At 61.0% G+C, this 22,581-nt stretch overlaps 2 protein-coding genes across 3 annotated transcripts; both read left to right on the top strand.

The window, feature by feature from the left end:
- Window positions 1–457: 457 nt before the first annotated feature.
- On the top strand, window positions 458–8,482 carry YJEFN3 (YjeF N-terminal domain containing 3). 2 transcript variants are annotated; one of them, XM_039228027.1, is made up of 6 exons: window positions 458–574; window positions 4,031–4,139; window positions 6,236–6,346; window positions 6,568–6,681; window positions 6,760–6,910; window positions 8,217–8,482. In XM_039228027.1, the coding sequence occupies exons 1-6, from the start codon at window positions 516–518 to the stop codon at window positions 8,423–8,425; spliced, it is 753 nt and encodes a 250-aa protein (XP_039083958.1). In that variant the 5' UTR covers window positions 458–515; the 3' UTR covers window positions 8,426–8,482. The 2 variants fall into 2 exon arrangements, with proteins under 2 accessions (XP_039083958.1, XP_039083957.1); XM_039228026.1 differs by having other exon boundaries at window positions 6,760–6,919.
- Window positions 8,483–9,125: 643 nt separating this feature from the next.
- CILP2 (cartilage intermediate layer protein 2) lies at window positions 9,126–17,755 on the top strand. The gene is made up of 8 exons (XM_039228025.1): window positions 9,126–9,189; window positions 10,205–10,303; window positions 11,273–11,545; window positions 12,215–12,370; window positions 13,450–13,728; window positions 14,112–14,220; window positions 14,415–14,572; window positions 14,806–17,755. The coding sequence occupies exons 1-8, from the start codon at window positions 9,126–9,128 to the stop codon at window positions 17,139–17,141; spliced, it is 3,474 nt and encodes a 1,157-aa protein (XP_039083956.1). The 3' UTR covers window positions 17,142–17,755.
- Window positions 17,756–22,581: the final 4,826 nt, after the last annotated feature.

Genomic DNA, 22,581 nt, shown 5'->3' with positions numbered 1-22,581 from the left:
GGGTGGTTTCAAAACCTACCCAGAGACTGCCCCTGGATCCATCAGCCTTGGCTCACAAACATGCCTGGATTTTCCTGCCTCTGTTGACGTCCTCTTCAGCAGCCCACCCCTCCAAGCCCGGGTTCTCCACCCCGCACCATGGGCTCCTCAGTGAATGGGGGACCTGAAGAGCGGAGCATGGGGTGGAGGGGCGGCAGAGGCAGGTTCCATTGCTCCTAGGCCAGGACCGCATTACAGGGCTAACAGATTGCTACCCATCCATTCCTCGCCCTGCTAACACCCACGTCTCTACTCCATTCCCTAGGCAGCTCCACTTCGGGCACGAAAGGGTTGAGTCCGCCTCCACCCGCCAGCCAATCCCTGCGCGCAGCGCCTTCGCGGCGCTGCCTGATTGGCGGATACGCAGGGTGGGTGGGGAGGGAGGAGGACCGAGGATACCCTCCTCTGCCCTGGGATGCTCTTAAAAGGCGGTGGCGGTGGCGGCCACGCTGCGCGCGTCCAGGCTCACCTTGGCCATGAGCAGCGCGGCCCGCCCGGACCCAGCGGAGGCGCCCGAGGAGCGGCGTTTCCTCAGGTCAGCCAGGGATGGGGACCTCAAGGACCATGGCAGGGATGCGGCCCGGAGGCAGGGGCATGGCTGGGAGGGGGCATCATGGGCAGGATAGATCAGAGGAAGGGGCATGGCTGGGATGGGGCCTAGGGGGATCCAAGGCCCACCCCGCATTTCGTTTGAGAAACGAAGCCAGAAGCCAGCTGCTGCCAACGTCTCCTAAGCTGAGTTGCCAGGGAAACTGCTTTCTCCTCATTCCGCCCTTCTGAATCATTCAGCAACACCACTAAGCTCTGCCATCACCCGTCAACCCAGTCAAGGCCCACCTTCCCTTTCCATCTCACCCAGGGACCCTGGAGCTCCCACCCTTCAGCTCCCCTACTTCCCTGGGAAGAGCCAGCTGTTAGCTCCTCAAACACTCACACCCCTCTCAGTGACCCACCTGCTACTATCTTCTTGACCAGAGAAGGAAACTGAGGCCCGGGGAAGGAAGCCACTGCCTGAGCCAGGGCTACGGGCTTTTTGAGCACATGGGCCACTTGCCGGTAGTTTGTTGGGATTTGGGGTCTGAAACAGGCCGCCATGGCTGTGTCTCCCGCCTCGTCCGGAGTCCTCATCTTGTGTCCTCCTCTAAGTCCTTGTGCCCCAGGACTCCAAGCAGGGCTGTGGACCTCAGTGGAAACCAGATTCGTCTGCAAATCTGTCCTCAGCCCACTGTCCACTCAGGCCCTCGGGGCAGATACTGTCCAGTGACTGGCTGATGTCCAGACTGAGCCTGTAGACCCAGCACATCCTAGGCAGAAGGAAGCTGGAGGTGGGATTTCATCGGGGGGGGGGGGGTGGGCAGTTGCGTGGGGTCTCAGATGCCAGCTGAGGGGTGATGGGAGCCGTGGGGTGGGTAGGAGTGGAACACGGCAAACAAGGGGAGAGGAAACAAGGAGATAAGAGACATAATGGGCGTGTAGGTGTGGTGAGGCATTTGAATATTCTCTGAATACTGGGGAGTCATAAGCAGGCTTGAGGCAAGTGGTGATGTCATCTGGCATTCACGTTTCAAAGCCCCTATGCCTCTTGTGTTGAGGAATTTGGGGGCCACGAGACCGTCGTGGGCAGCCAGATGAGCAACGGCGGCGGGCTGGTGGGCAGAGGCCTGACAGTGGAGAAGCAGACGGAGTCAAGAGAGCAGGGAGGGCCTGGCGGGGGTGCCCTGGCCTCAGCTTTCCCTCCGAAAGGGCCCGCTCCTGGAAGCATTTTGGGAGCATCAGGCCCAGTTCCTTTGAAAGCAGGCCACTTCAGCCTCTCTGCTTGTGGGAAATCCTGGTCCTCAGCTCCTCGCATCTGGGAGCTGATGGTGGGAGAAGCAAGAGGCACTGCCATAGCTGAGCCACCTGCCCTGCCCAGTCCCACATGGCTCTGCCCTGTTTCCCTCCCCCGCCGGCCCTAATTCCCACTCACACCCAACCCAGAGCTGCCACTGTCCCCACTCCCAGGCTCCTAGCCTGAACCATCCTCCGCCCATGGAGTCCCCATTATCGCTCTAATGACCAGTTAGGCAGGGAGATAATGTTCCAAGTGGTGGCCTGAAGCCAAAGCTTTAGGACAGAGGAAGAAAGTGAGGAATGGGTGGTCCTCCCACACTCCCCCTCTCCCCCCCCCCCGCCCCCCCGTGGGGACAACAGCCAGAGCCATCACAAGATGAAGGTGGAAGAATGAGCCACATTCCCAAACACCTCCTCCCATGTTCTTCCCTGGGACCTGGGTGGCCTGCCCAGAGGGGTGCTCCTCATCTGTCCCACTGTGAGCTCCTCATCTGTCCCACTGTGAGCTCCTCATCTGTCCCACTGTGAGCTCTTTTTTCCTAACTGGGCCTTCAGCCGTATTCGAAGAAGTCAGCTGGGGTTGAATCTGGCTCTGGTTGCTGTGGTGATTCAGGGCATGCAGACTCCCTACCCTCAGCCTCCATCCATCTCCCCTATCTACGTGGGCCCCCGAAGTGTCTCTCTGACCCAGCTTCTGTTTTGCTTGCTCTGCTCCAGCCACACTGGCCTCACTTCTGTCCCTCGAATCTTCCAAGCTCATTCCCACCACAGGGGCTTGGCCCTCGCTGTTCTTACCACGTGGATTACCTCCCATAGTGCTCCAGGCCAGCTCTTCCAGGAAGTCCTCCCCGATTCCCCATCCCACAGCAGTCCTTACTTAGGCCCCTCCTCCTGCCCGGCCTGACCACCCTGCAAAATTGGCCAGAAGGTTGTGGTCTCCTCAGAACTGAAGGAAGGAACCTAAAGATTCATCCTAAGAAAGCTCTGGTATCTGTAGTTCTGCTTCTGCCTCTTTGCTCACACCCAGTCCATGGCTCTGGAGAAGTCTCCAAATGGTAGAAGTCTCGATTTACCCACTTGTTTCCTGGGTGACCCTGGGCAAGTCCCTTGGCTTCTCAGAGTGCTTGAGAATGTTCTTCCAATTCTTCTGGGCCTGGTCCTCCTCCTCCTCCTCCCCCCTCCACCCACGTCACTCTCTAGGGTCTCCTGCAGTGGGGGTAGGTGCTCTTCCCCAGCGGGAAGGAGTCCTGCCAGGAGCAGAGGCCATAAATCCTGCCCAGCTGCCCCAACCCCTGATTCTGGAGTGAGGAACATTTCCAGCCTTCCATGCCAGCTTTCCCTCTCTGTAGCCACTAAGCCCATGCCCCTTGGAAGGCCCCTAAGCCAAGGCCAGCTTGGTCCCTGCTCTTAATAGGACCCCACACTTAGTGTAATGCTGTTGTCATTATCTCAAAATTCTTAAATCTTAAATAACGAGCCCCATGTTTGCATTTTGAAATGGACCTTGAAATTTATCTAGCCCATCCTTCCGGCCTTTATGTTTGGAAAAGAGAAAGCGAAACTCAGATGGGACTGGGACTGAGCCCAGCCACTCAGTGAGTTGACAGCACACCTTCACCTCAGATGAGTAAGCCCCAGTTGTCTGGCCACAATTAGTGCAGGGTCACCAATAGGCCTGATAGCTGTGGGTTCCACACCCACCTCCTTAGGTGAACTCGTCTGCAGCCTTCAAAATCCACCCCCCTAGTCCAGTCTGCCCCCTCCAGGGTTCTGGAGCTTGCCCCGCCGTTTCCACTGCATGGAATTCGCCCATCGCCCATCCCATCGCCCTCTTACGCTCCATTCCTCCTGGGTTCTTCCCGGGGTGGAGGAGGGCGCATCCGGGGCCGGGCTCCAATCTCCCGCCCTTTGGGGCAATAGAACCAACCTGCGCTACCACGTCTCCCTCGACCACCAGAGGGCGCCCGTGCCTTGGGCTTCGGCTTAAACCTTCCGCTGTTCCATTCGACCGCAAGAAGCACGTCTGGTGGGGAAACTGACGGTGGGGGTGGCGTTAGGGCCTAGCTGGGATTATTGGTGGAACAGTACTGGTTCCATCTGAGCCTCTCTCTGTCTTTCTCTCTCCGTGTCTTTGAGCGTCTCTCCCCACTCTGTCCCCCAGCACTGCGGAGGCGGCAGCCCTGGAGCGGGAGCTGCTGGAAGATTATCGCTTTGGGCGGCAGCAGCTGGTGGAGTTGTGTGGCCATGCCAGTGCTGTGGCTGTGACCAAGGTATCTAACCCCTGATCTTTGACCTTGACCTCAACCAGATGGCCAGCCCACCAGAGGGGAGGAGGCCTAGCTGCATGAGCCCTGGGGTCAGGATGATCCAGGACTCAGGAAGCCCCTTTTTGTGTGGAGCCACTCCAGTCCATCACTCAGATGGGGTAACTGAGGCCCAGAGAGGATCATCACCGGTCTAAACCAGGCAGGAACCCAAGACCCCAGGTGTCAGTGAAAGTCAGGGCAGATAGAGGAGTGTCCGGAGACTTGGAGGCCGGGGAGCAGAGACTAACACTGCTGAGGGTGGGCCTGCGGTCCGTGAGGTACAGATGTGACCGCCTGCCCCTGCCCTCTCCTGGGTCTCAGGAAGGGAAACCTCGGTTCCCGCAGGCTGAGTACCCCCTAACAACCCCATGCTGCAGATGGGGAAACTGAGGCCCAGAGGCGGGCGGGGGGGGGGCAGGACCTGCATAGTGTAGGTCCTAGGGAATAGTAAGCAGAGCCCCAGTCTCAAGGTGCCTGAAAGGGACGCGGGAGTGATAAGCAATGACGATGCCGCCCTCCGGTGCTTCGGATCATGTTGCCGAACCACGGGCCTGTTTCCCCCTCCAAAGGAAGAATAATAAACTGACCCGAGCTAATAAACACAAATGCCTTAGAGAAGAGCCTGATGGTGTCAGGGCTCCCACACATAACCTCCTCTGCCTCCCTGTCTTCCTCTTTTTTTTTTTTTTTAATTTTTTTTTTTTATGTTTTATTTATTTCTAGGAGAGAGAAACAGCGTGAGCAGGGGAGGGTCAGAGAGAGAGGGAGGCACAGAATCTGAAACAGACTCCAAGCTCTGAGCTGGCAGTCAGCACAGAGCCCGACGCAGGGCTCGAACCCACGAACCGCGAGATCATGACCTAAGCGAAAGTCAGACGCTTAACCGACTAAGCCACCCAGGCGCCCCCCTGTCTTCCTCTTCTTGTCACCCTTGCAGACTTCTTTAAACACACTTTCTTTCTTCATGTAGGCTCAATTTTTTTTTTTTTTAACACTCCTACTTCCAAATGAAACATCCTGAGTGAAGGTCCCGAAGGAGAAGGAAAGGGCGAAGCCCTAAAAGTAAACCCAGTGCAGTAAACTCCTGCCTGGCCCTTGCTGACCAGCTGCCATCCAGTTTTTGCCTTGAAAGCCCCAAAAGTCCGTCCAGAGGGCCCTCAGTCCCAGCCAGTGCAGCACTGGTGCCCTGCCTCAGTCTCCGGTCTCGGGGCTCTGGGCCTGGCGTGGTGTAGCCGCAGATGGCTCAGGACATCGCTGAGACCTTGGGGGGGCGACAAAAAAGGTATACTTGGCCCTGTGTGTGGCTGGAGGTTAGGGTATAGCCAGGCCTCCTGGGGCACCCTGTCGATGAGAGGTCCCATGTCAGTGTCACTGTCACTCCCATTTGATAGAAGCCAAGTGAGGCTGGGAGAGGAGAGGGGGCCAAGGCCATGCAGAGAGTCAGGGCAGGGCTGTGACTCGAACACCAGTGCTCTTAACTCCTGTGTTAAAGAGACTGATGCACAGGCCTACAGAGACACAGAGTCTAGGAGACAGAGATGAGAGCAGAGATGAAGGCACAGAGAGACAGATGGGGACAGACACAGAGAGATACAGAGAAAGATAGGTGAAGACAGAGGCAGATGGAGAGAGACAGGGCATCTCAGGTTGGAAAAGTACCCCCCCTCCGTTTCCCCCCCCCCAACTTTGGGGCCTCCGGGAGGGCTGAGGCCTGGAAACGTGGGCGGGGGAGGGGCAGCCACTGCGGTGGAAAAAGGTGGAAGAATGTCTGCAACTCAGGCCGAGAATAAACAAACCACACTCTGGGCGCCTGGTGGTGGCAAGAAGGCACGTGTTCCTGCTCCAGCTTGGCAGAGCCTGAAGCAAGGGCTCTGCATCTCCAAGGAGGAAACTGAGGCCCCAAGAGGCTATGCCCCTTGCCCTGAATGCCTCTCCTCCATTCTATTGCCTCCAGGCCCATGTCCATCCCTTCACTACTCCAGGCCTCAGTTTCCCCACCTGAACGAGGAGGGATTCCAAGCATTATGCCTTTGCCTTTGCTGTGCCCCCCCCCTCGCCAGGTGTTCCCCTTGTCTACTCTCTCCCGGAAGCAGAGGACAGTGCTGGTCGTGTGCGGCCCGGAGCAGAACGGGGCGGTGGGGCTGGTCTGTGCCCGGCACCTGCGGGTGTTTGTGAGTAGCAAGGGCCCTCTTGGCCTCCTAGGGCCACCCCCTCGACCCTGTCCCTGCAGAAATTGCTTCCTCCTCTTGATAGTGTCCCAGGGGGACAGAATACGCCCAGTGTTTGCCCCAGGCAGGGTCTGCTGCCTGGTATCCAGATCTGGGGGCTGAGGGCCAGTAGGAGGCCTGGAAGGGCCCTCAGTGCTGACTCCTTTCTGCCCCTCCCCCACCAGGAGTATGAGCCGACCATCTTCTACCCTACACGCTCACTAGACCTGCTGCACCAGGACCTGACTACCCAGTGTGAGAAGATGGACATCCCCTTCCTGTCTTATTTGCCCACAGAGGTCAGCGCTTGGTGGCAGATGAGGGGGGAGGGGGGGCAGTGCCCCCAAACCACCTTCTAACCATGCCCGCCCTCTCAGGTCCAGCTTATCAACGATGCCTATGGGCTGGTGGTGGATGCCGTGCTGGGCCCTGGCGTGGAGCCGGGAGAAATCGGAGGCCCCTGCACTCGCGCGCTGGCCACACTCAAGCTGCTGTCCATCCCTCTTGTGAGCCTGGACATTCCTTCAGGCATGCCAGGCAGGCGGGGGGGGGCATGTTGGGGCCTTGGGTGGGGGCCCTCTGCACCCCAGCTTCTGATGGCCCCAGCCGGTCTGCCTTTTCTGAGCCTCAGTTTCCCCAGCATGGACGGCTCGTGCACTCTGGGTGAGGGTCAAGTCCATCCTTTAAGATGGGGAAGACCGAGGTTGCTGCTCAGGTGATCCCATGTCCCAACCCCTCCACGCCCAGCCCAGCGTGCCCACTTGCCCACCCTGGCCCAGTTGCCCGGGCAGACGTGAGCTCACTCGGCAAAGGCCTCGCCCGTCCTGGCCGCCGCCCCATGCCTGTTGGAGCCATTAGGCGACGGGCAGACGGAACAAACAACTGCTGGCCAGCCGGACCCTCCACGGGGGTGGCCATACTTGGGGGTGTCCCCCAGCTTTCAAGACCTCAGGGCCACCCCAGCAGGGTGCCACAGAGCAGGGGGTCAGCTATGAAGAGGGGAGGTGTCTGGTCTGAAGGTGGAGACTGGGGTCACAGAAGGAAGGGTTAAAGTCGGAGGGAGGAGGCTTTTAGTTAGTGGCTCCAGACTCTGGTCAGAAGCAGGGGAGAAGCCAGGGTCCCTAGTGTGAAGGTAGAGGCTCGTCTGAGAGGTGGCAGAGGCGAGGGCACAGTGAGGGAGGGGGCGGGGTCCTGCCAATTCAAAAGGCAAGATCTAGTGTGAGGGTGAAGACAGAGATGTCAGGTCAGAGGGAAGGCGCTCTGGTCAGAAGGAGGAGGAAGGACATTCAGGCTGGGTGGGGAGGGGGCCGCATCCTGTCAGAGGCAAGGACCAAGAGGAAGGACACAGGTTTTATGGGCGAGGCTTGCGTGAGGATGGAGGCCAGTCTGTCCTCGGTGGAGAGCGAGGATCTGGTCCGGGGAGGAAGGCTGGCTAGGAAGCCTGGGTGGAAACAGGCTCTAGCCGAAGCGGGGGGAGCTCAAGATTAACAGGGAGGGAGGAACTAGGACAGATGCTGGGTCTGAAGGCAGAGGCTGAGTCAGATGGAGGAGAAAGACTGGTTGAAGGATGGCAGCAGGGGCAGAAAAGTATGAGGGCAGACGCTCTGGTCACAGGACGAAGGGAGCATCTCCAAGGAAGGGGAGACACTGGTCTGAGGGCGGAGGCTCAGTACTGTGGGGAGGCAGGTCTGACCAAAGACTCACGCGTCAGAGAGCTGAGGCTGGGTCTGATGGGGAAGGGGAAACGGGTGGCGAGGAGGCAAGACTCTCTCGCCAGAAGGCGAGCGCCCCTCCCAGCTCCCGATTCCCGCACCCCCGCCCCTCCCTCCCTCAGGCTGGGACGCGGAGACCGGCGGCGGCGACGCCGAGGACGGGCTCCGACCGGACGTGCTGGTATCGCTCGCTGCGCCCAAGCGCTGCGCGGGCCGCTTCTCCGGCCGCCACCACTTCGTGGCCGGCAGATTCGTGCCCGACGACGTGCGCCGAAAGTTCGCTCTACGCCTGCCAGGCTACACGGGCACCGACTGCGTCGCGGCGCTGTGACCGCCTCCGCGTCCTCGCGGCTCGGACCCGCTCCAATAAACAGACGTCCCCCCACCACCTCGCCTCCGCCTCCTCTGTGCGCCGGGTCCGCTGCGGGGGGTGGGCAGACTCGGGGAGGGACTTCCCACCGTCCCCGAGAGCCCAAGGCTGCAGGCATGGAGGGTTGTCGTAGAGCGGGACTTCCCGCTGGCCAAGAAAGCGAGAGCCAGAAGAGTAGAGGGTAGCTTCAGGGTGGGACTTCCAGCCTGCTTGGGGGTGGCCTAACGCCAAGTGGATTCAAGTTAGACTTGATGGAGGACTCCTCGCCGCCCAAACGGCTGCCTAAAGCGTGAGTGTTTGGGCAGCCTCAGGCTCCATCCCAAAAGGCACGTCCCGCAGGCAGCTTGGGACCCAAGAACGGAGAGTGGGTTGAGTGAGGGAGGGACTTCCAGCTGGCGACGAGGGGTGGGGAGGACGCAGGCCAGCCTGAGGGCGGAGGCACAGCCGGACGCACCGAAGGGGGCGACCCGGAGAGGTTGCTAGCTCACCGAAGTCACCCGGGGCCAGGGAGCGGTGCTTGGACGGGGCGTGGCCTGGACGGGGCGTGGCCTGCGGTCACCTCCCGCCCCCACCCTCAGCCCCAGCGGCCGCCAGACCCGCGGGAGTCAGATCCGAGCGCGCCGCGGAGCCCGGACCCTCCCTTGGACTCTCGGACCCGACCATGGCGTCATTGCCGCCTCTACTCTGCCTCTTTGTCGCCGCCGCGCACCTGGCGGGGGCTCGAGGTGAGGCGCCCCATGACCCTAGCCCAGACCCCCAGGCCTGGCACGCAGCCGCTTCCAGAGAGAGAACCAAGGGACCCCCTCTTCCTCAGACCTGGGTACCCCTTCGTCAGCCCGGGAGTGGAGTGAAGGGGCGTCGGGGATATGGATCCTTGGGACCAACAACGGGGTCGGGGGAGAGAAGGGAGGAAACTTCTCTGTTCTCTTACCTCCTCAAAGAGAGGCAGGGGAACTCCGAGTATCCATACGAACTTTAGGCTCCTTTAGGTTCCTGGGGACCGCGGGGGGCCTGTCTCACCCCCAGCATTTGGACTCCGAAGCATTGGGTCTTGATCCAGGATTAAGGGGTCAAAGCCGTCCCCTATCACACAACTCATCCTCTTCCACAAACACGCCATTCAGAAAACTTCCCGTCTCTGGAGCACTCAGTGGAGCAGGGCACTGGATCCATTTCTCAGATGAGGAGACTGAGACACAAACAGGGAAGGGACTTGTCTGAGGTCACTGTCCAGCCTGGCTATCTTAGAGAACTCAAGGTCAGAGAAGCCAGGCTAGACTTCAAAGACCTCCCAATGGCAGATTGGGTCCCAAGTGCAGGCATGGAGGGTACACAGAGGGAGGGACTTCCACCCTACAAATGGATGAGGAATGCAGCTCCACCTGAGGGCAGAGGCAGAGCCACCTAAACTCGTGGCCACTGAGCGCACTCAGGGGGGTAGCGGGGTCAGAGCAGACACAAAGACTCCCCCAGTCCATGGCATCCTGGCCAGGGCAGAGGGAGGGATGGGGCTGCAGGAGATTGGGGGGAAGGGTGATAGGGAGGTTTCCTGGAGGGGAGGGGGGTTCCTGCATTTCTTGGGGTCAGCCAGAGAGATGGTTCTGGCTTTGGAAACCCTCAATTCCCCCCCCCCCACCCCCGCCATGAAATGGGGATGATCATGACAGCACCTTGTATACAAGCAGCCCACAGAAGTCCCTATCAGCATGCTTCCTTCCCTCCATTCCTCATCCCTTCCAGTCACTAGCCCCCCTGAGGAGCCCACAGCAACTGCCTGGGGCTTTGAAGGTCCATCTCTGCGCCCTGGACAGCCCTCGCCAGCCCTGGAGGACTGGGAAGGTGAGTCATCCTGGGTCCAAGTCTTGGCTCTGCTGTGGACTCACTATGTGAGCTCTGGTTGGTGTGGTCATGTAAGCAGGGGACAAAGGGGTGAAGGGCCAGTAACCTCCTGGTCCCTGGACATGGCAGCCCCTGGCATAGGTGCCCCAAGTCTAAGTTTTAGGAGCAGAGGGGTGAGAGTCCAGAGCCTGTTTGTCAAGGAGGAAACCAATGTAGGGTGGGAGTGGGTGCTTCCCCCCTGCTGCTGGAAGCATCATGCAGGGTGCTTCTAGTAGATTCCAGACCTATGGTTCTGGAAACTGGGTCTCTAGTTTCCTAGCTGGGAAAGTCAGGAAAGGAGTGAGCACCCCCTGCACAGGCGGGGTGGGGTGGGGCCAGTGAGTTGATGGAGCAGAAGCTGACTTCGGGGAGACCAGATCGTTCCCACCTGTGGCTTCCATGAAACAGGTTACCTGGCGGGTTCAGCTACACAGTGAGCAAGGGCCCAGCTGACTCTAACCAAGAGGGGCCAGGCCACGGAAAGCCACAGCTAGGGCTGTTCTCTGGTCTCCTCCTGCTGCCTTCGTGTCTCCTCACACCTCAGGGGTTCTGAATTCTGAGGTGCAGGGCAGGCTTAATTCTAAGGCTGGGGGCTGCTGAGACAGTGTCAAGATGTCAGTGTGGCAAATGTCAACCTGTACTGATGGGCCAGCTCAAGTACTGGGCAGCAGAACTGGGGCTGGTGCTAGGGGAGGCCAACCTCCCATGATCCCTTTATAGCTTCTTGTGCCCTAGAAGACCGTGGATCTGGGCGGGTCAAGGGCGGGCTGGGTTAGCCTGTGCTCACTGGGAGTGGTGTGGCCGTCTTAGACAGCAGATAAGGCTGTTACCTCAGAGATGAGGGTGGGCAGGCCGCTTCCTGGGCCCCTGCATGCACTGATGAGGCCCGACAGGCTGCGGCCCGGGTCCCAGAGCGTGCGGTGCCCGCAGAGGCCAGCCAGTGGACGTCCTGGTTCAACGTGGACCATCCCGGTGGCGACGGCGACTTCGAGAGCCTGGCTGCCATCCGCTTCTATTACGGGCCAGCGCGCGTGTGCCCGCGGCCGCTGGCGCTGGAGGCGCGCACCACGGACTGGGCTCTGCCATCCACTGTAGGCGAGCGTGTGCACTTGAACCCCACGCGAGGTTTCTGGTGCCTCAACCGCGAGCAGCCCCGCGGCCGCCGCTGCTCCAACTACCACGTGCGCTTCCGCTGCCCGCTTGGTGAGGGCGGGGCCCAGTGAGGGGCGGGGCCCAGTGAGGGGCGGGGACCGTATAGGAAAGGGCGGGGCTGGGGAGGGGGCGGGATCCATATTAGTCATGCAGAGGAGAGCGTGGGGATTGGCTAGGATGGGTCAGAGGTGGGTGGAGCTTGAATGGGTGGTACTGGGGTAAGGGGGCTGTGTGGATGCAGGCGCGGTTAGAAAGAACCGGGCTCCTTCAGCAAGGTCCAAGGGATTGGGCTGGATCAGATAGGGGCGGGGGTTTGGAAAGGAGGGGCTGGGAATAGGGGCCAAGGTCGGGAACAAGAAAGACACCCCCCCCCCCAGGAGCTAATCTCCTTCCTACTGCCCTTAGTTGCTCATCTGTAACAGCTCCGTTCTTTGGAAGCGTGTTTTGACCCCAAATGTATGAGGGACGCAAGAACAGCAGGGCTAACCCTGGGGAGCTTATCTGGGGTTGGGGGAAATGGGGCGGTACCTCAACTGCACATTCGATAGGTGCGCCTGGGAGACAACTGATGGGCAGAACCTCTCTCTGGGGGTACCCATCCTCCTCGGAAGCAGTTAGCGGGGGGCGTCCTCCAGTCCTACATGGTTACTAGATTTCCAGGAGGCACAGTCCCTGGCGTGGGCCGCCGTCTCACTTTCCCCCTCTCCGCCCTTACCTCAGAGGCCACGTGGGGCGCGTGGGGCCCGTGGGGTCCCTGTTCAGGAAGCTGCGGGCCAGGCCGTCGCCTGCGCCGCCGCCGCTGCCCAAGCCCGGCTGGCGATGCATGTCCGGGGCGTCCCCTGGAGGCGCAGAAGTGTGTACGCCCTCCATGTCCAGGTAGGAGGGATGGGGCCTGGAAGAAAGTGTTGAGTTAGAGACGGGGCCTGGACGTGAAGGGAGGCGGCCTGTTGAGAAGGGTACCTAGTGGGGAGAGGCAGGTTGGGAATAAGCCAGGTGGGGGGTGGGGCTGGAATGGAAGAGGCGGGTCCTTGAGGGCCAGAACATGGACCACATGGAGACTGGTCCTTCTTTCCCTTCTGCCCCCCCCCCCCCGTCCCCACCCCCACCCCGAGGAGCATTGGTAAATGTGTGTATCTGGAGGGTGGACGCCAAGAAGACCATGTCCAGGCATGGGCAGATCCGAGTGGGCATTACCTTGGGTGCACCACCGAGTGTGTGGATGTCCTGGTGGACATGGACACACTGAAGCCAGCTCATGAGATCGGGGTGCACACGCGTGGCATTCGCAGCCCCCCTCCTCCGCCCCCCACGCCCACGCGGACACGCGCTCACACCCTGGCAGACACCATGCCCAAGCCCTCCCAGGGCCAGACACCAGGCCAGCCAGGAGGCGACTGGAAATTCCGATCCGCCTGGGCTCCACAAACACGGTCTGGAGACTGCGCCCGCAGAGCCCATGGCAGGGTGGGGGAGCACGGTGGCCAATGGGGTAGTGGGATCCCCACCCTACCCTGCCTGGCTCTGCCCTCCCGACGCCTCTGCCCTGACGTTTTCAGTGGAATTTTCCATTTTATGGAGAAACCGCAGGATTGGGAGGGGAGGAGAGGGAGATGTTCTGAGCCCAAGACCCAACCCCTAGCTGGGCCCCCAGCCCCTGCTGGACATTTTCTCTCATGCTGAAAGGAGCCTCTCTGTCCTTTGAGAGTCACCTCTCCTGTCCCCTCCTCCAGGGCATTTTCCTCACTCCTCTGGACCACAGGTCTGCCCCAGTTCTGACTGCTCAACCCCATGTCCCCACTCACAGCAGGGGCTGTTCCAAGCAGGGCCATGCTGAGGCCTCTGAGGGGCACAAGGAGGGGATGTCTAGGCATCTTTGCTGAGTGACTGAGTGGAAGGCCCTCCCCAGGAGGGAGTGAAGAGGCTCCTTTCTTCCTCTGCCTCCCTGTGTCCCCCAGGGTGCAGCTCCAAGACCTGCAAGTGCCCTGACCACACCCTCCTGGGCTCGGTGGTCACCCCATCTGGGCGCCCACTACCAGGAGCCAGGGTCTCCCTGAGAGGCTGGCCTGGCACTGTGGCCTTCACCGATGCCCATGGGACCTTCCGGATGCCTGGAGTGTGTGCCAGCAGCCGGGCCAACGTCAGTGCTCAAATGGATGGCTTCTCTGCAGGCCTGGGCCAGGCCCAGGCCAATGGCTCTAGCTCTGCAGTGGTCACTGTTGTCCTTAATAAGTTAGGTAAGTGCCTCAAGGCAAGGAGGATGAGGAGGCTGAGAAGCTAAGAAGGAAGCTCTGGGTGACTCTTGGGAGGATGTGGTGCAGAATGAGGTCACTGGGGAAGAAATAAGATGTGATACAGCGACTGGAGAAAGCAAAACAAATAAACTATGAGAATTTGGAGAAGGCGCAATGTAGCGAGGTGAGACAGGGACTTTCAGGGGGAAACATCAAAACAGGGCACCATCTTGAGCAGCCATGGGGTGAACTTGAATGGGAAGATCATCAGAAGAGCGGCAGGTGAAACAGGGCATCCCTGGAAGGGAAAGGATGGGGACCTGCCCTTGAAAGATCTGTGGGGAGAAGCTGGGATGGGGCGGGACCTTTGCCACCTTTGCCCTCAGAGAAGCCCTACCTGGTGAAGCACCCTGAGTCCCGAGTGCGAGAGGCTGGCCAGAATGTGACCTTCTGCTGCAAAGCCTCAGGCACCCCCATGCCCAAGAAATACTCCTGGTGAGTGCCCTACTCCATGCCCAAGGGTCTGGCACCCAGCTTTGCGGTTTGACTGGATTTTCCGTAATATGTGGTGCCTCAGAGACTGGCAGAAAGCTGCTCCTCAACCTCCCTGGGCTGCATGCGGGATGAGGGACAGATGCAGCCCCTTCCCTGTGCTGAGGGCCCCCTGGTGTTGCCCACCTGCCACCCAGGTTCCACAACGGGACCCTGCTGGACCGGCGAGAACACAGGTACGGGGCCCATCTGGAGCTGCGGGCACTGCGCCCAGACCAGGCAGGCACCTACCACTGCAAAGCATGGAATGATGCGGGCACTGTGCGCTCGGGCACCGCCCGGCTTACCGTGCTTGGTGAGCACCCTCTGCCCCCCAACCTTGAGCATGCCCTGAAACTTGGCTGAGACCTTTCACCAGCGAAAACAACCCCAAATGGAGCCCCAGCTTCAGACTGCTCTCTGACCTTGCTGAGTCTGATCCCAGGCCCCCACTGAGCCCCTGGGTGGAGCCCCTGACCCCAACCCAGGCCCCCAACCTTGGCTTCAATGGAGCCCTTACTCTGATCTGATCTGTTTCTTGCCCTGCAGCCCCGGGCCAGCCAGCCTGCAATCCCCAGCCCCAAGAGCATCTGATCAAGCTCCCAGAAGACTGCGGTCAGCCTGGCAGTGGCCCCACCTACTTGGATGTGGGTCTCTGCCCTGGCACCCTCTGCCCCAGCCCCGCAGGCTCCAGCTCCCGGTGTGGGGACTCAGGGTCCCGCTGCTGCTCCGTTCACCGCCTGGAGAGCAGGGAGATCCACTGCTCCAACTATGTCCTCCCGATCAAAGTGGTGACTGAGTGTGGCTGCCAGAAATGTCTGCCGCCTCGGGGGCTGGTTCGGGGACGCGTGGTGGCTACTGACTCAGGGGAACCCCTGCGCTTTGCCCAGATCCTGCTAGGCCGAGAGCCTATTGGATTCACATCTTACCAGGGTGACTTCACCATTGAGGTGCCACCCTCCACCCAGCGGCTGGTGGTAACTTTCGTGGACCCCAGTGGGGAGTTCATGGACACTGTCAGAGTTCTGCCTTTTGACCTTCGAGGCGGCGGCGTGTACCACGATGTCAAAGCCATGCGGAAGAAAGCCCCTGTCATCTTAGATGCCAGCCAGAGCAACACAATCCCTCTTGGGGAGCTGGAAGAGGAGGCCCCGTTGGGCGAGCTGGTCCTCCCGCCCGGAGCCTTCCGCAGAGCCGATGGTGAACCCTACACCGGGGCTGTGGAGGCCCGGGTGACTTTCGTGGACCCCCGAGATCTCACCTCGGCCGCCGCCGCCCCCAGCGACCTGCGCTTTGTGGACAGTGACGGCGAGCTGGCCCCGCTGCGCACCTACGGCATGTTCGCGGTGGACCTCCGAGCCGCGGGCTCCGCGGAGCAGCTGCAGGCGGGGCCCGTGGCCGTGCGTGTCGATGCCGGCCAGATCCACATGGCGGGCCACGTGGAGGCCCTCAAGCTGTGGTCTCTGAACCCTGACACAGGTTTGTGGGAGGAAGAGAGCGGCTTCCAGCGAGAGGGGTCCGCAGCCCCTCGGGTGCGCAGGGAGGAGCGGGTCTTCCTGGTGGGCAACGTGGAGGTCCGCGAGCGGCGTCTGTTCAACCTGGACGTGCCCGAGCGCCGACGCTGCTTCGTGAAGGTGCGCGCCTACGCCAACGACAAGTTCACCCCCAGCGAGCAGGTGGAGGGTGTGGTGGTCACGCTGGTCAACCTGGAGCCGGCCCCCGGCTTCTCCGCCAACCCCCGTGCCTGGGGCCGCTTCGACAGCGCCGTCACCGGCCCCAATGGCGCCTGCCTCCCCGCCTTCTGCGACACGGACCGACCGGACGCCTACACGGCCCTGGTCACGGCCACACTGGGCGGGGAGGAGCTGGAGCCCGCCCCCTCCCGGCCCCGCCCAGACGCGGCCACGGTGGGCGTGGCGCAGCCCTACCTGGACAAGCTGGGTTACCGCCGCACCGACCACGACGATCCCGCCCTCAAGCGCAACGGCTTCCGCATCAACCTTGCTAAACCCAGGCCCGGCGACCCTGCCGAGGCCAACGGACCGGTGTACCCGTGGCGCAGCCTGCGAGATTGCCAGGAGGCCCCGGTGACCGCCAGCCACTTCCGCTTCGCGCGCGTGGAGGCGGACAAATACGAGTACAACGTGGTCCCGTTCCGCGAGGGCGCGCCGGCCTCCTGGACTGGAGACCTCCTGGCCTGGTGGCCCAACCCCCAGGAGTTCCGGGCCTGCTTCCTCAAAGTGAAGATCCAGGGCCCCCAGGAGCACATGGTCCGCTCCCACAACGCTGGGGGCAGCCACCCGCGCACCCAGGGTCAGCTCTACGGGCTCCGGGATGCCCGGAGCGTTCGAGACCCCGAGCGCCCCGGCACGTCGGCCGCTTGTGTGGAGTTCAAGTGCAGCGGGATGCTATTTGACCAGCGTCAGGTGGACAGGACGCTGGTGACCATCATGCCCCAGGGCAGCTGCCGCCGGGTGGCGGTCAACGGGCTCCTGCGGGATTACTTAGTCCGGCACCCCCCAGCTGCCCCAGCTGACGACCCTGCTGCCTTCAGCATGCTGGCCCCACTGGACCCTCTGGGTCACAACTACGGTGTCTACACGGTCACCGACCAGAGCCCGAGGCTGGCCAAGGAGATTGCCATCGGCCGCTGCTTTGATGGCTCCTCTGACGGCTTCTCCCGGGAGATGAAGGCCGATGCAGGCACAGCTGTCACCTTCCAATGTCGGGAGCCACCAGCCGGCCGGCCTAGCCTCTTCCAGAGGCTGCTGGAGTCTCCAGCAACAGCGCTTGGTGACATCCGCAGGGAGATGGGTGAGGTGGCCCGGGCACAGGCTCAAGCCACAGGTCCCCTCCGTACCCGCAGGGGCAGGACCCAGCAGTGACCTGGGCTCACGGCCTCTCTCCTCTGCCTTGCTCTGGACTCCTCTGTACCTGGGACGTCTCAGCCCTCTTCCCCAGATGCTCCCCCTGCCTAGGTTTCTGGGCCCCCCTCTCCCTTCCCCTGCCCAGAGTTCAGAGTCAAGACGGGAACTAGGAGCGTCAGGTTGTGGAGATGCCAGGCAGGGGACTGTTGCTGTGTGAGGCAAAATGGGCACGAGCAAGCATCCTGGGAGACCACTGGGCCGCTGACTGAGGTCTGGGGGGAATGGTTCCCGGCTCGCACGCTGGCTCTGATTCTATGTGTGTTTTGACCCTGATTTCAGATATTCTGCCCCTTGAGATTGCCGGCCTTCTGCCTGAAGCCCCCCTCTGCATGTCGCTGAGCTGGGTGCTTTATTGGGTCCCCTGCCCCAAGCTTTGTTCTAGGGGTTATTTATTGAAACAAAGCCCAGGGGCTGGTCATGGGGGTTAGAGAGGGGGTCCAGGCCCAGGGGAAAGTCACAGGCAAGGGCTTCTTGGTTCTGGGGCTGAGGGGCACAGTTCTCACATGTTTGGTGCTTGGAGACCCGCCAGGGGCGTTGGGGCAGGGAATCAATTAAAGATGCTTCATTTCCAACTCATGGTGTCAGTCTTGGGGACTGAAAATGGAAGCTGGGGCTGCTGGACCCAGACCTTGGCAGGCGGAAAGAGGCCTGGAGCAAACACGGACATGGGTGTGCAGGTGGCTCAGAGGCCTCCACGAGGGGCCGGGTGTGCCTCGGGCTGGTGTGTGGGGCCTGGTGGAAGCACACAGAAGTGTGTCTGTGACACGTGTGAGGAGACCCGACTCGTGGGCAGCCCGAGCCTCTGTGGCCCTGAGCACTGAACACGGTAGCGGCTGCCCCGGCCTCCTCTGAGCCTGGCCGGGTGCCCGAGGGCCGCGGCGGGCGGGGAGGGGCCCTGGCCGAAGCACATGCCCCAGGCGGCAGGAATCGAGCCTGCTCTGGACTTCCTCAGCCAGGGTCACGCTGCCCCACCTTAGGCCCCACCCAGCGGAGGCCCGGCCACGCCTTGGCCACATGGTGACCCGGCTGCCCAAGGCCGTGGCCCTGGGCTGTCTACCTCACCAGGACTCAGTCTGGAGGCAGCAGAACATCGCTTGCTGGCACTCTGAGTGCGTGGCTCCTCCTGGCCACACCCCCACTTTTCAGACAGTGGAAAGTGAGCCCCCGAAAGGAGAGGCGAAGGGCTGCCTGGGCCCTGGAGCAACTCCCTGGATGGGCCAACAGCCCCCTCCAGCACATGCTTGGGACCCCCTTGGCCCCAGGAAGGCATCAAAGTGGCATTGCTGGGGACCTGGGATGGGAGGCATTGTGTCCATCACCCCAGGGATGGGGTGACAGCGGAGAGTGGGGGTGCGGGGTGTTCCCTTAACCCAGGGCGCTCTGCACACACCCTCATCCCCCCACCCACTTACCTTTCTATCCCCCGCCTGTCTGCCCACCCACTGCTGTCTCCACCCCTCCCGTCCACACCACCATGTGCCTGTCCAGCATTTGGAGGCGTCAGCTCTGTGCCAACGTGGAGAAGGTCTGGCCTTGGCAGGGAGGTAAGGTCACGCACAGGCCCCGACACAGCTGCTGGGCCGCCACTGGGCCGCTGGCTCTTACCCAACTGGAGGACCCTCAGTCTGATGACTCTCAACCCCGCCAGCTCTCATGCCTTTGCTCAGGCCATTCCCTTCGTGGGAACCTCTTCCCTTGCCCAGCGGGGAGCCTAGGGGGCCTAGAGGGTCAGGGAGAATCGGACAAACCCAAGGGCTTCGGCCCCAGTCTCAATGGGTGGGCCTCAGAGCTCTGCTGGGGTCCAGGTTTGGGAGGCCCCGGGTGCCGGCGCCCCAGGCTCTCCCCAGATAGGCTACAATGCCCAGGAGTGGAGATGCCTTGGGAGCATGCGCGTTTATCCAGAACATACGGCATCTAGTCTACACCGCTAGCTGACAGGGAGGCTCTGAGGGGGAGGTCTTGCCCAAGGTAACCAGGGCTCGGGGCTGCCCAGTGGGGTCCTGGGGAACAGCAAGAGCCAGGGGGGCCTTCCCCCCGCAGCCAGCGGGTAAAGCTGGCTTCCAGGCTGAGGGTGATGAGGTGTCAGGCTCTATGGCCAAATACCTTTCATTGAGAAAGTGTTGGGGCTGTGGCTGCTGCCAGGCCTGGGGCAGCTGGGTTTGGGGCGGGCAGCTGGCCTCCCTCCCCTGGGGTGGGGCACGGGTGGGTGGGCATCCTCTTGAAGCCCCCCCCCCCCCAGATACCAGAGCCAGGACTGAGAGAGGCTCCCAGAGGGAAGTGGATCAGGGAGACGTTCCAGGGGGAGGGCACAGCCAAAGTAAGTGCTTGGCACAGGGCAGGGGCCGCAGCCTCCGCTCCTCCGCACCCCTGCCCACACTGTTTAAGAGGACAGCACTGAATTCCAATTTCCAGATGAGGAAACTGAGTCTCCAAGACAAGGAAGCCGTCACCCTGAGCTGACAGCCCTATGCCTCTTGCTGCTGCCTTGTGACCGTGTTGAAGCCAAGCGGGTGTCCAGCCTCACTCCCCCACACCCCCCCCTGGAATCTTGGCCATCCGCCTCCTGGTAAATCCATTGCTCTCCCCCCAAACTGGGGCTGCCAGGCCACACCCCCTCAGTCTGGGTAAGTTGGGGGCAGGAGCCCCCCCACCCAGAGACCCTGGCTCCAGCCACTCTGGGGTCAGCTCAGGGCACAAGGACGCCCTTGGTCCCGCCCACAGCATTTGAGACTTTTATAATTTTAGAACCAGGGGTTCTTAAAATTCCTAGCACTGTGAGTGGGAGGAAAATCTTGGAACAATGCTTAAAACAAGAGAGTCTTAAAACCGCAGAATCGAAGAGGAGGAAGATAATCATGAACGCACATTAAGCACTGACTGGATGCAAGCCCTCCCTCCTCCCCCAAGAACTAACTCACTTGAAGGGCATTTACTAGTTTTATTAATGTTTATTTATTTATTTTGAGAGAGAGAGATAGAGAACATGCGAGTAGGGGAGGGGCAGAGAAAGGGAGAGAGAGAATCCCAAGCAGACTCTGCACTGTCAGCATGGAGCCTGACGTGGGGCTCAGTCCCACGAACTGCGAGATCATGACCTGAGCTGAAATCAAGAGTCAGATGCTTAACCGACTGAGCCAGCCAGACACCCCTCACTTTAAGGGTTTTTAATGTACATTTATTATTTTGGGGTTCAAAATAGACTTGCAGGGAGGGTAGTTTTCACATACACAAGCCCCATTTCACATCTGAAATTTCCTCAGGGTCACAAAGCAAACAAGGGCACTGTGGGCTGGGGGTGGGGGAAGGGCAATGTTTCCCAGAGAAAGGGACATAAGCGCTGGGTCTCAAAGGATGGTGTAGGAGTTTGCCCAGCAGGTGAGGCAGGAAGGGCATTCCTGGAAGCTAGAAATGTGTCTGTGAAGGCTGGAGGAGGGTAACCTCAGGCGGGCATGGAGAGCAGAAGGCAGCACAAGGGAGGCATGTGGGGGAGATGAACGGAGCCTTGAACGCTGAGTAAGAAGCTTAAGCTATCTCTAGCAGGTTATCGGGAGCCCAAGAAGGTGCTGGAGCAGTGGAAGTCTGCACGCTTTCTCCTAACAAAGACTCCTCTGGAGCTGGTGCGGGATTCAGCTTGTTGGAAAGTGTTTCTTTCATGGGGCCGTAGTCTGCTTCTTCCCACGTGGCAGCCCCTGTGGGGTCCAAACGCCGGTGCAGTCCAGCGCCCCCTCCCCTTCGGCTGCCTCCTGTCCTGGCTGAACATTGCTGGCTCCTCCGCCGGGCCCGCGTGGACCTGGCGCGGCCACCCACCACTTCCCCGGCCCCGTCTGTCTCTCTCATCAGCCCTCGGAGTTGGGTACGTCCCAGTCTCAGACCCCAAAGACTGGAGCCAGCCTGGCGGGGAGACCTGGCTTCCGGCGGCTGGGGGGATGGTGGAAACAGAGGCAAAGCGCCAGCGGAGAGAGCAGTCCAGGTGAATGCTGCTGTCCTGCTGCCTGACCCCTCTCCCAGGGCCTGGGGCGGGGGGTCTGAGCAGGCAGGAGTGGGGAGGCCCCAAGGATGGGAGAAGACAAACGTCTATACGGTGTACATGCAAGGCAGCACACCCTGTCCCACCCACGGTCACAACCACCGTGTGACACAGTGGAGCCAGTCTCCCTCCTCATCAGTCCCAAGGTCACACTGTCCTCATCACCCCCTGTCCCTGTCCTCCCCAGATATGCCCTCCCACTGGGGACACCTTTTCGTCACCCATTTGGGTGATGCTGTCGCTCTTGATTATAGCCCCACATGCTGTCACCAACCCCCCAAATTGCAAGTGGTTAGACTTGCCGGATGTGCTGAATACACCGGACACACACCCTTACCAGCCCCCCGGGGGGGATGCACCCCCGACACGCAGGCACACGCCGCAGGGTCATGTGACCATGCGTGCAGCCAAGCGCACCTGAGCGCCATGTCGCATGGACACCCCACAGTCTCCCTGCACCCCCCTGCACTTGGGGGTGCTCTGACCCCCCAGACGGCTGGACGTAACCCCCCTCCCATGACCACAGTTCAGTCCCTCCAGGCACACTGGACCACAGCCGGACACATGTGGCACCTCCTACCCTTTTGGAGCCCCGGGGAGGCCGGGGGCCGGGGGCTGGGAGCTGGGGGAGCCTCAAGGTCCCAGAGGCCTTTCCTGGGAAGTCCTGAATCCCTCCCTGCTGACTCAGCCCTGGGGGCCAGCGGGCCGGGTGCTGCCAAACCTCAGGTATGTCCTCAAAGGCTGCCTGGTGGGGCCTCTATCAAGGCGTGGGAGGAGGGCTCCCACTCAGGACTCGGCCCTTCCCCAGATCCCGGCCTCCCCTATTGCCCCAGATGGTGCTTGAGCGTTAATGGTGGAGCTCTCGAATCGGTGCCAGCGTGGTGGGGGCTGAGGCCCGCTGCTCATACCTCTGGGTTTTTCTGGTTGAACGTTGGCGGAGCAGTGAGCTCCCAGCCGAGCCAGGCTCCCTCATAAGGGGCCCCTGCTCAGCCCACTCTCCCTGGCTTGTAAAGACGTGGCTGTCTCAGGTGGTCTGGGGGAAGCTGGCCTGGCTGCTTATCCTGGGACACAAGCATGCGCGCACGTGCACACACACACACACGTGCTCATCTATTCCTGTGTGATGTGTGATGTCTACATGCAGACCTGTGGATACAAATACGCTTGATCATGCATAGACTCAGCCCCTGGAATGGCCCTCACAGAGCCCCATTCTAAAGAACAAGGCCAAGACAAGTTCAAATATCCCAGCCTTTGCAGCCAGGAGCTGGGAAAACCGAGAGGAGCACCCTGGGAAGGTTTTCTGGGGAAAAGAGCATTTACTATGGACTTTGAAGGGTGAATAGGAGTTTTCCAAACCCAGATCAGATG

Source organism: Hyaena hyaena, unplaced genomic scaffold (assembly GCF_003009895.1).
Source record: "Hyaena hyaena isolate Hyena2069 unplaced genomic scaffold, ASM300989v1 scaffold_30, whole genome shotgun sequence".
Classification (NCBI taxonomy): Eukaryota; Metazoa; Chordata; class Mammalia; order Carnivora; family Hyaenidae; genus Hyaena; species Hyaena hyaena.
The sequence above is the reverse complement of the archived record's forward strand: the minus strand, read 5'-3'. Positions and strand labels throughout refer to the sequence as shown.

What these genes read in the sequence shown, in the direction of transcription:
- YJEFN3 (XM_039228026.1), top strand. Translation starts at nt 516, where the DNA reads ATGAGCAGCGCGGCCCGCCCGGACCCAGCGGAGGCGCCCGAGGAGCGG. An exon ending in GTGCTGTGGCTGTGACCAAG is followed by an intron (nt 4,140 to 6,235) that starts GTATCTAACCCC and finishes CCCCCTCGCCAG; the next exon opens with GTGTTCCCCTTGTCTACTCT. An exon ending in TGTCTTATTTGCCCACAGAG is followed by an intron (nt 6,682 to 6,759) that starts GTCAGCGCTTGG and finishes CCGCCCTCTCAG; the next exon opens with GTCCAGCTTATCAACGATGC.
- CILP2 (XM_039228025.1), top strand. Translation starts at nt 9,126, where the DNA reads ATGGCGTCATTGCCGCCTCTACTCTGCCTCTTTGTCGCCGCCGCGCAC. An exon ending in TGTTGTCCTTAATAAGTTAG is followed by an intron (nt 13,729 to 14,111) that starts GTAAGTGCCTCA and finishes CTTTGCCCTCAG; the next exon opens with AGAAGCCCTACCTGGTGAAG. An exon ending in ATGCCCAAGAAATACTCCTG is followed by an intron (nt 14,221 to 14,414) that starts GTGAGTGCCCTA and finishes CCTGCCACCCAG; the next exon opens with GTTCCACAACGGGACCCTGC.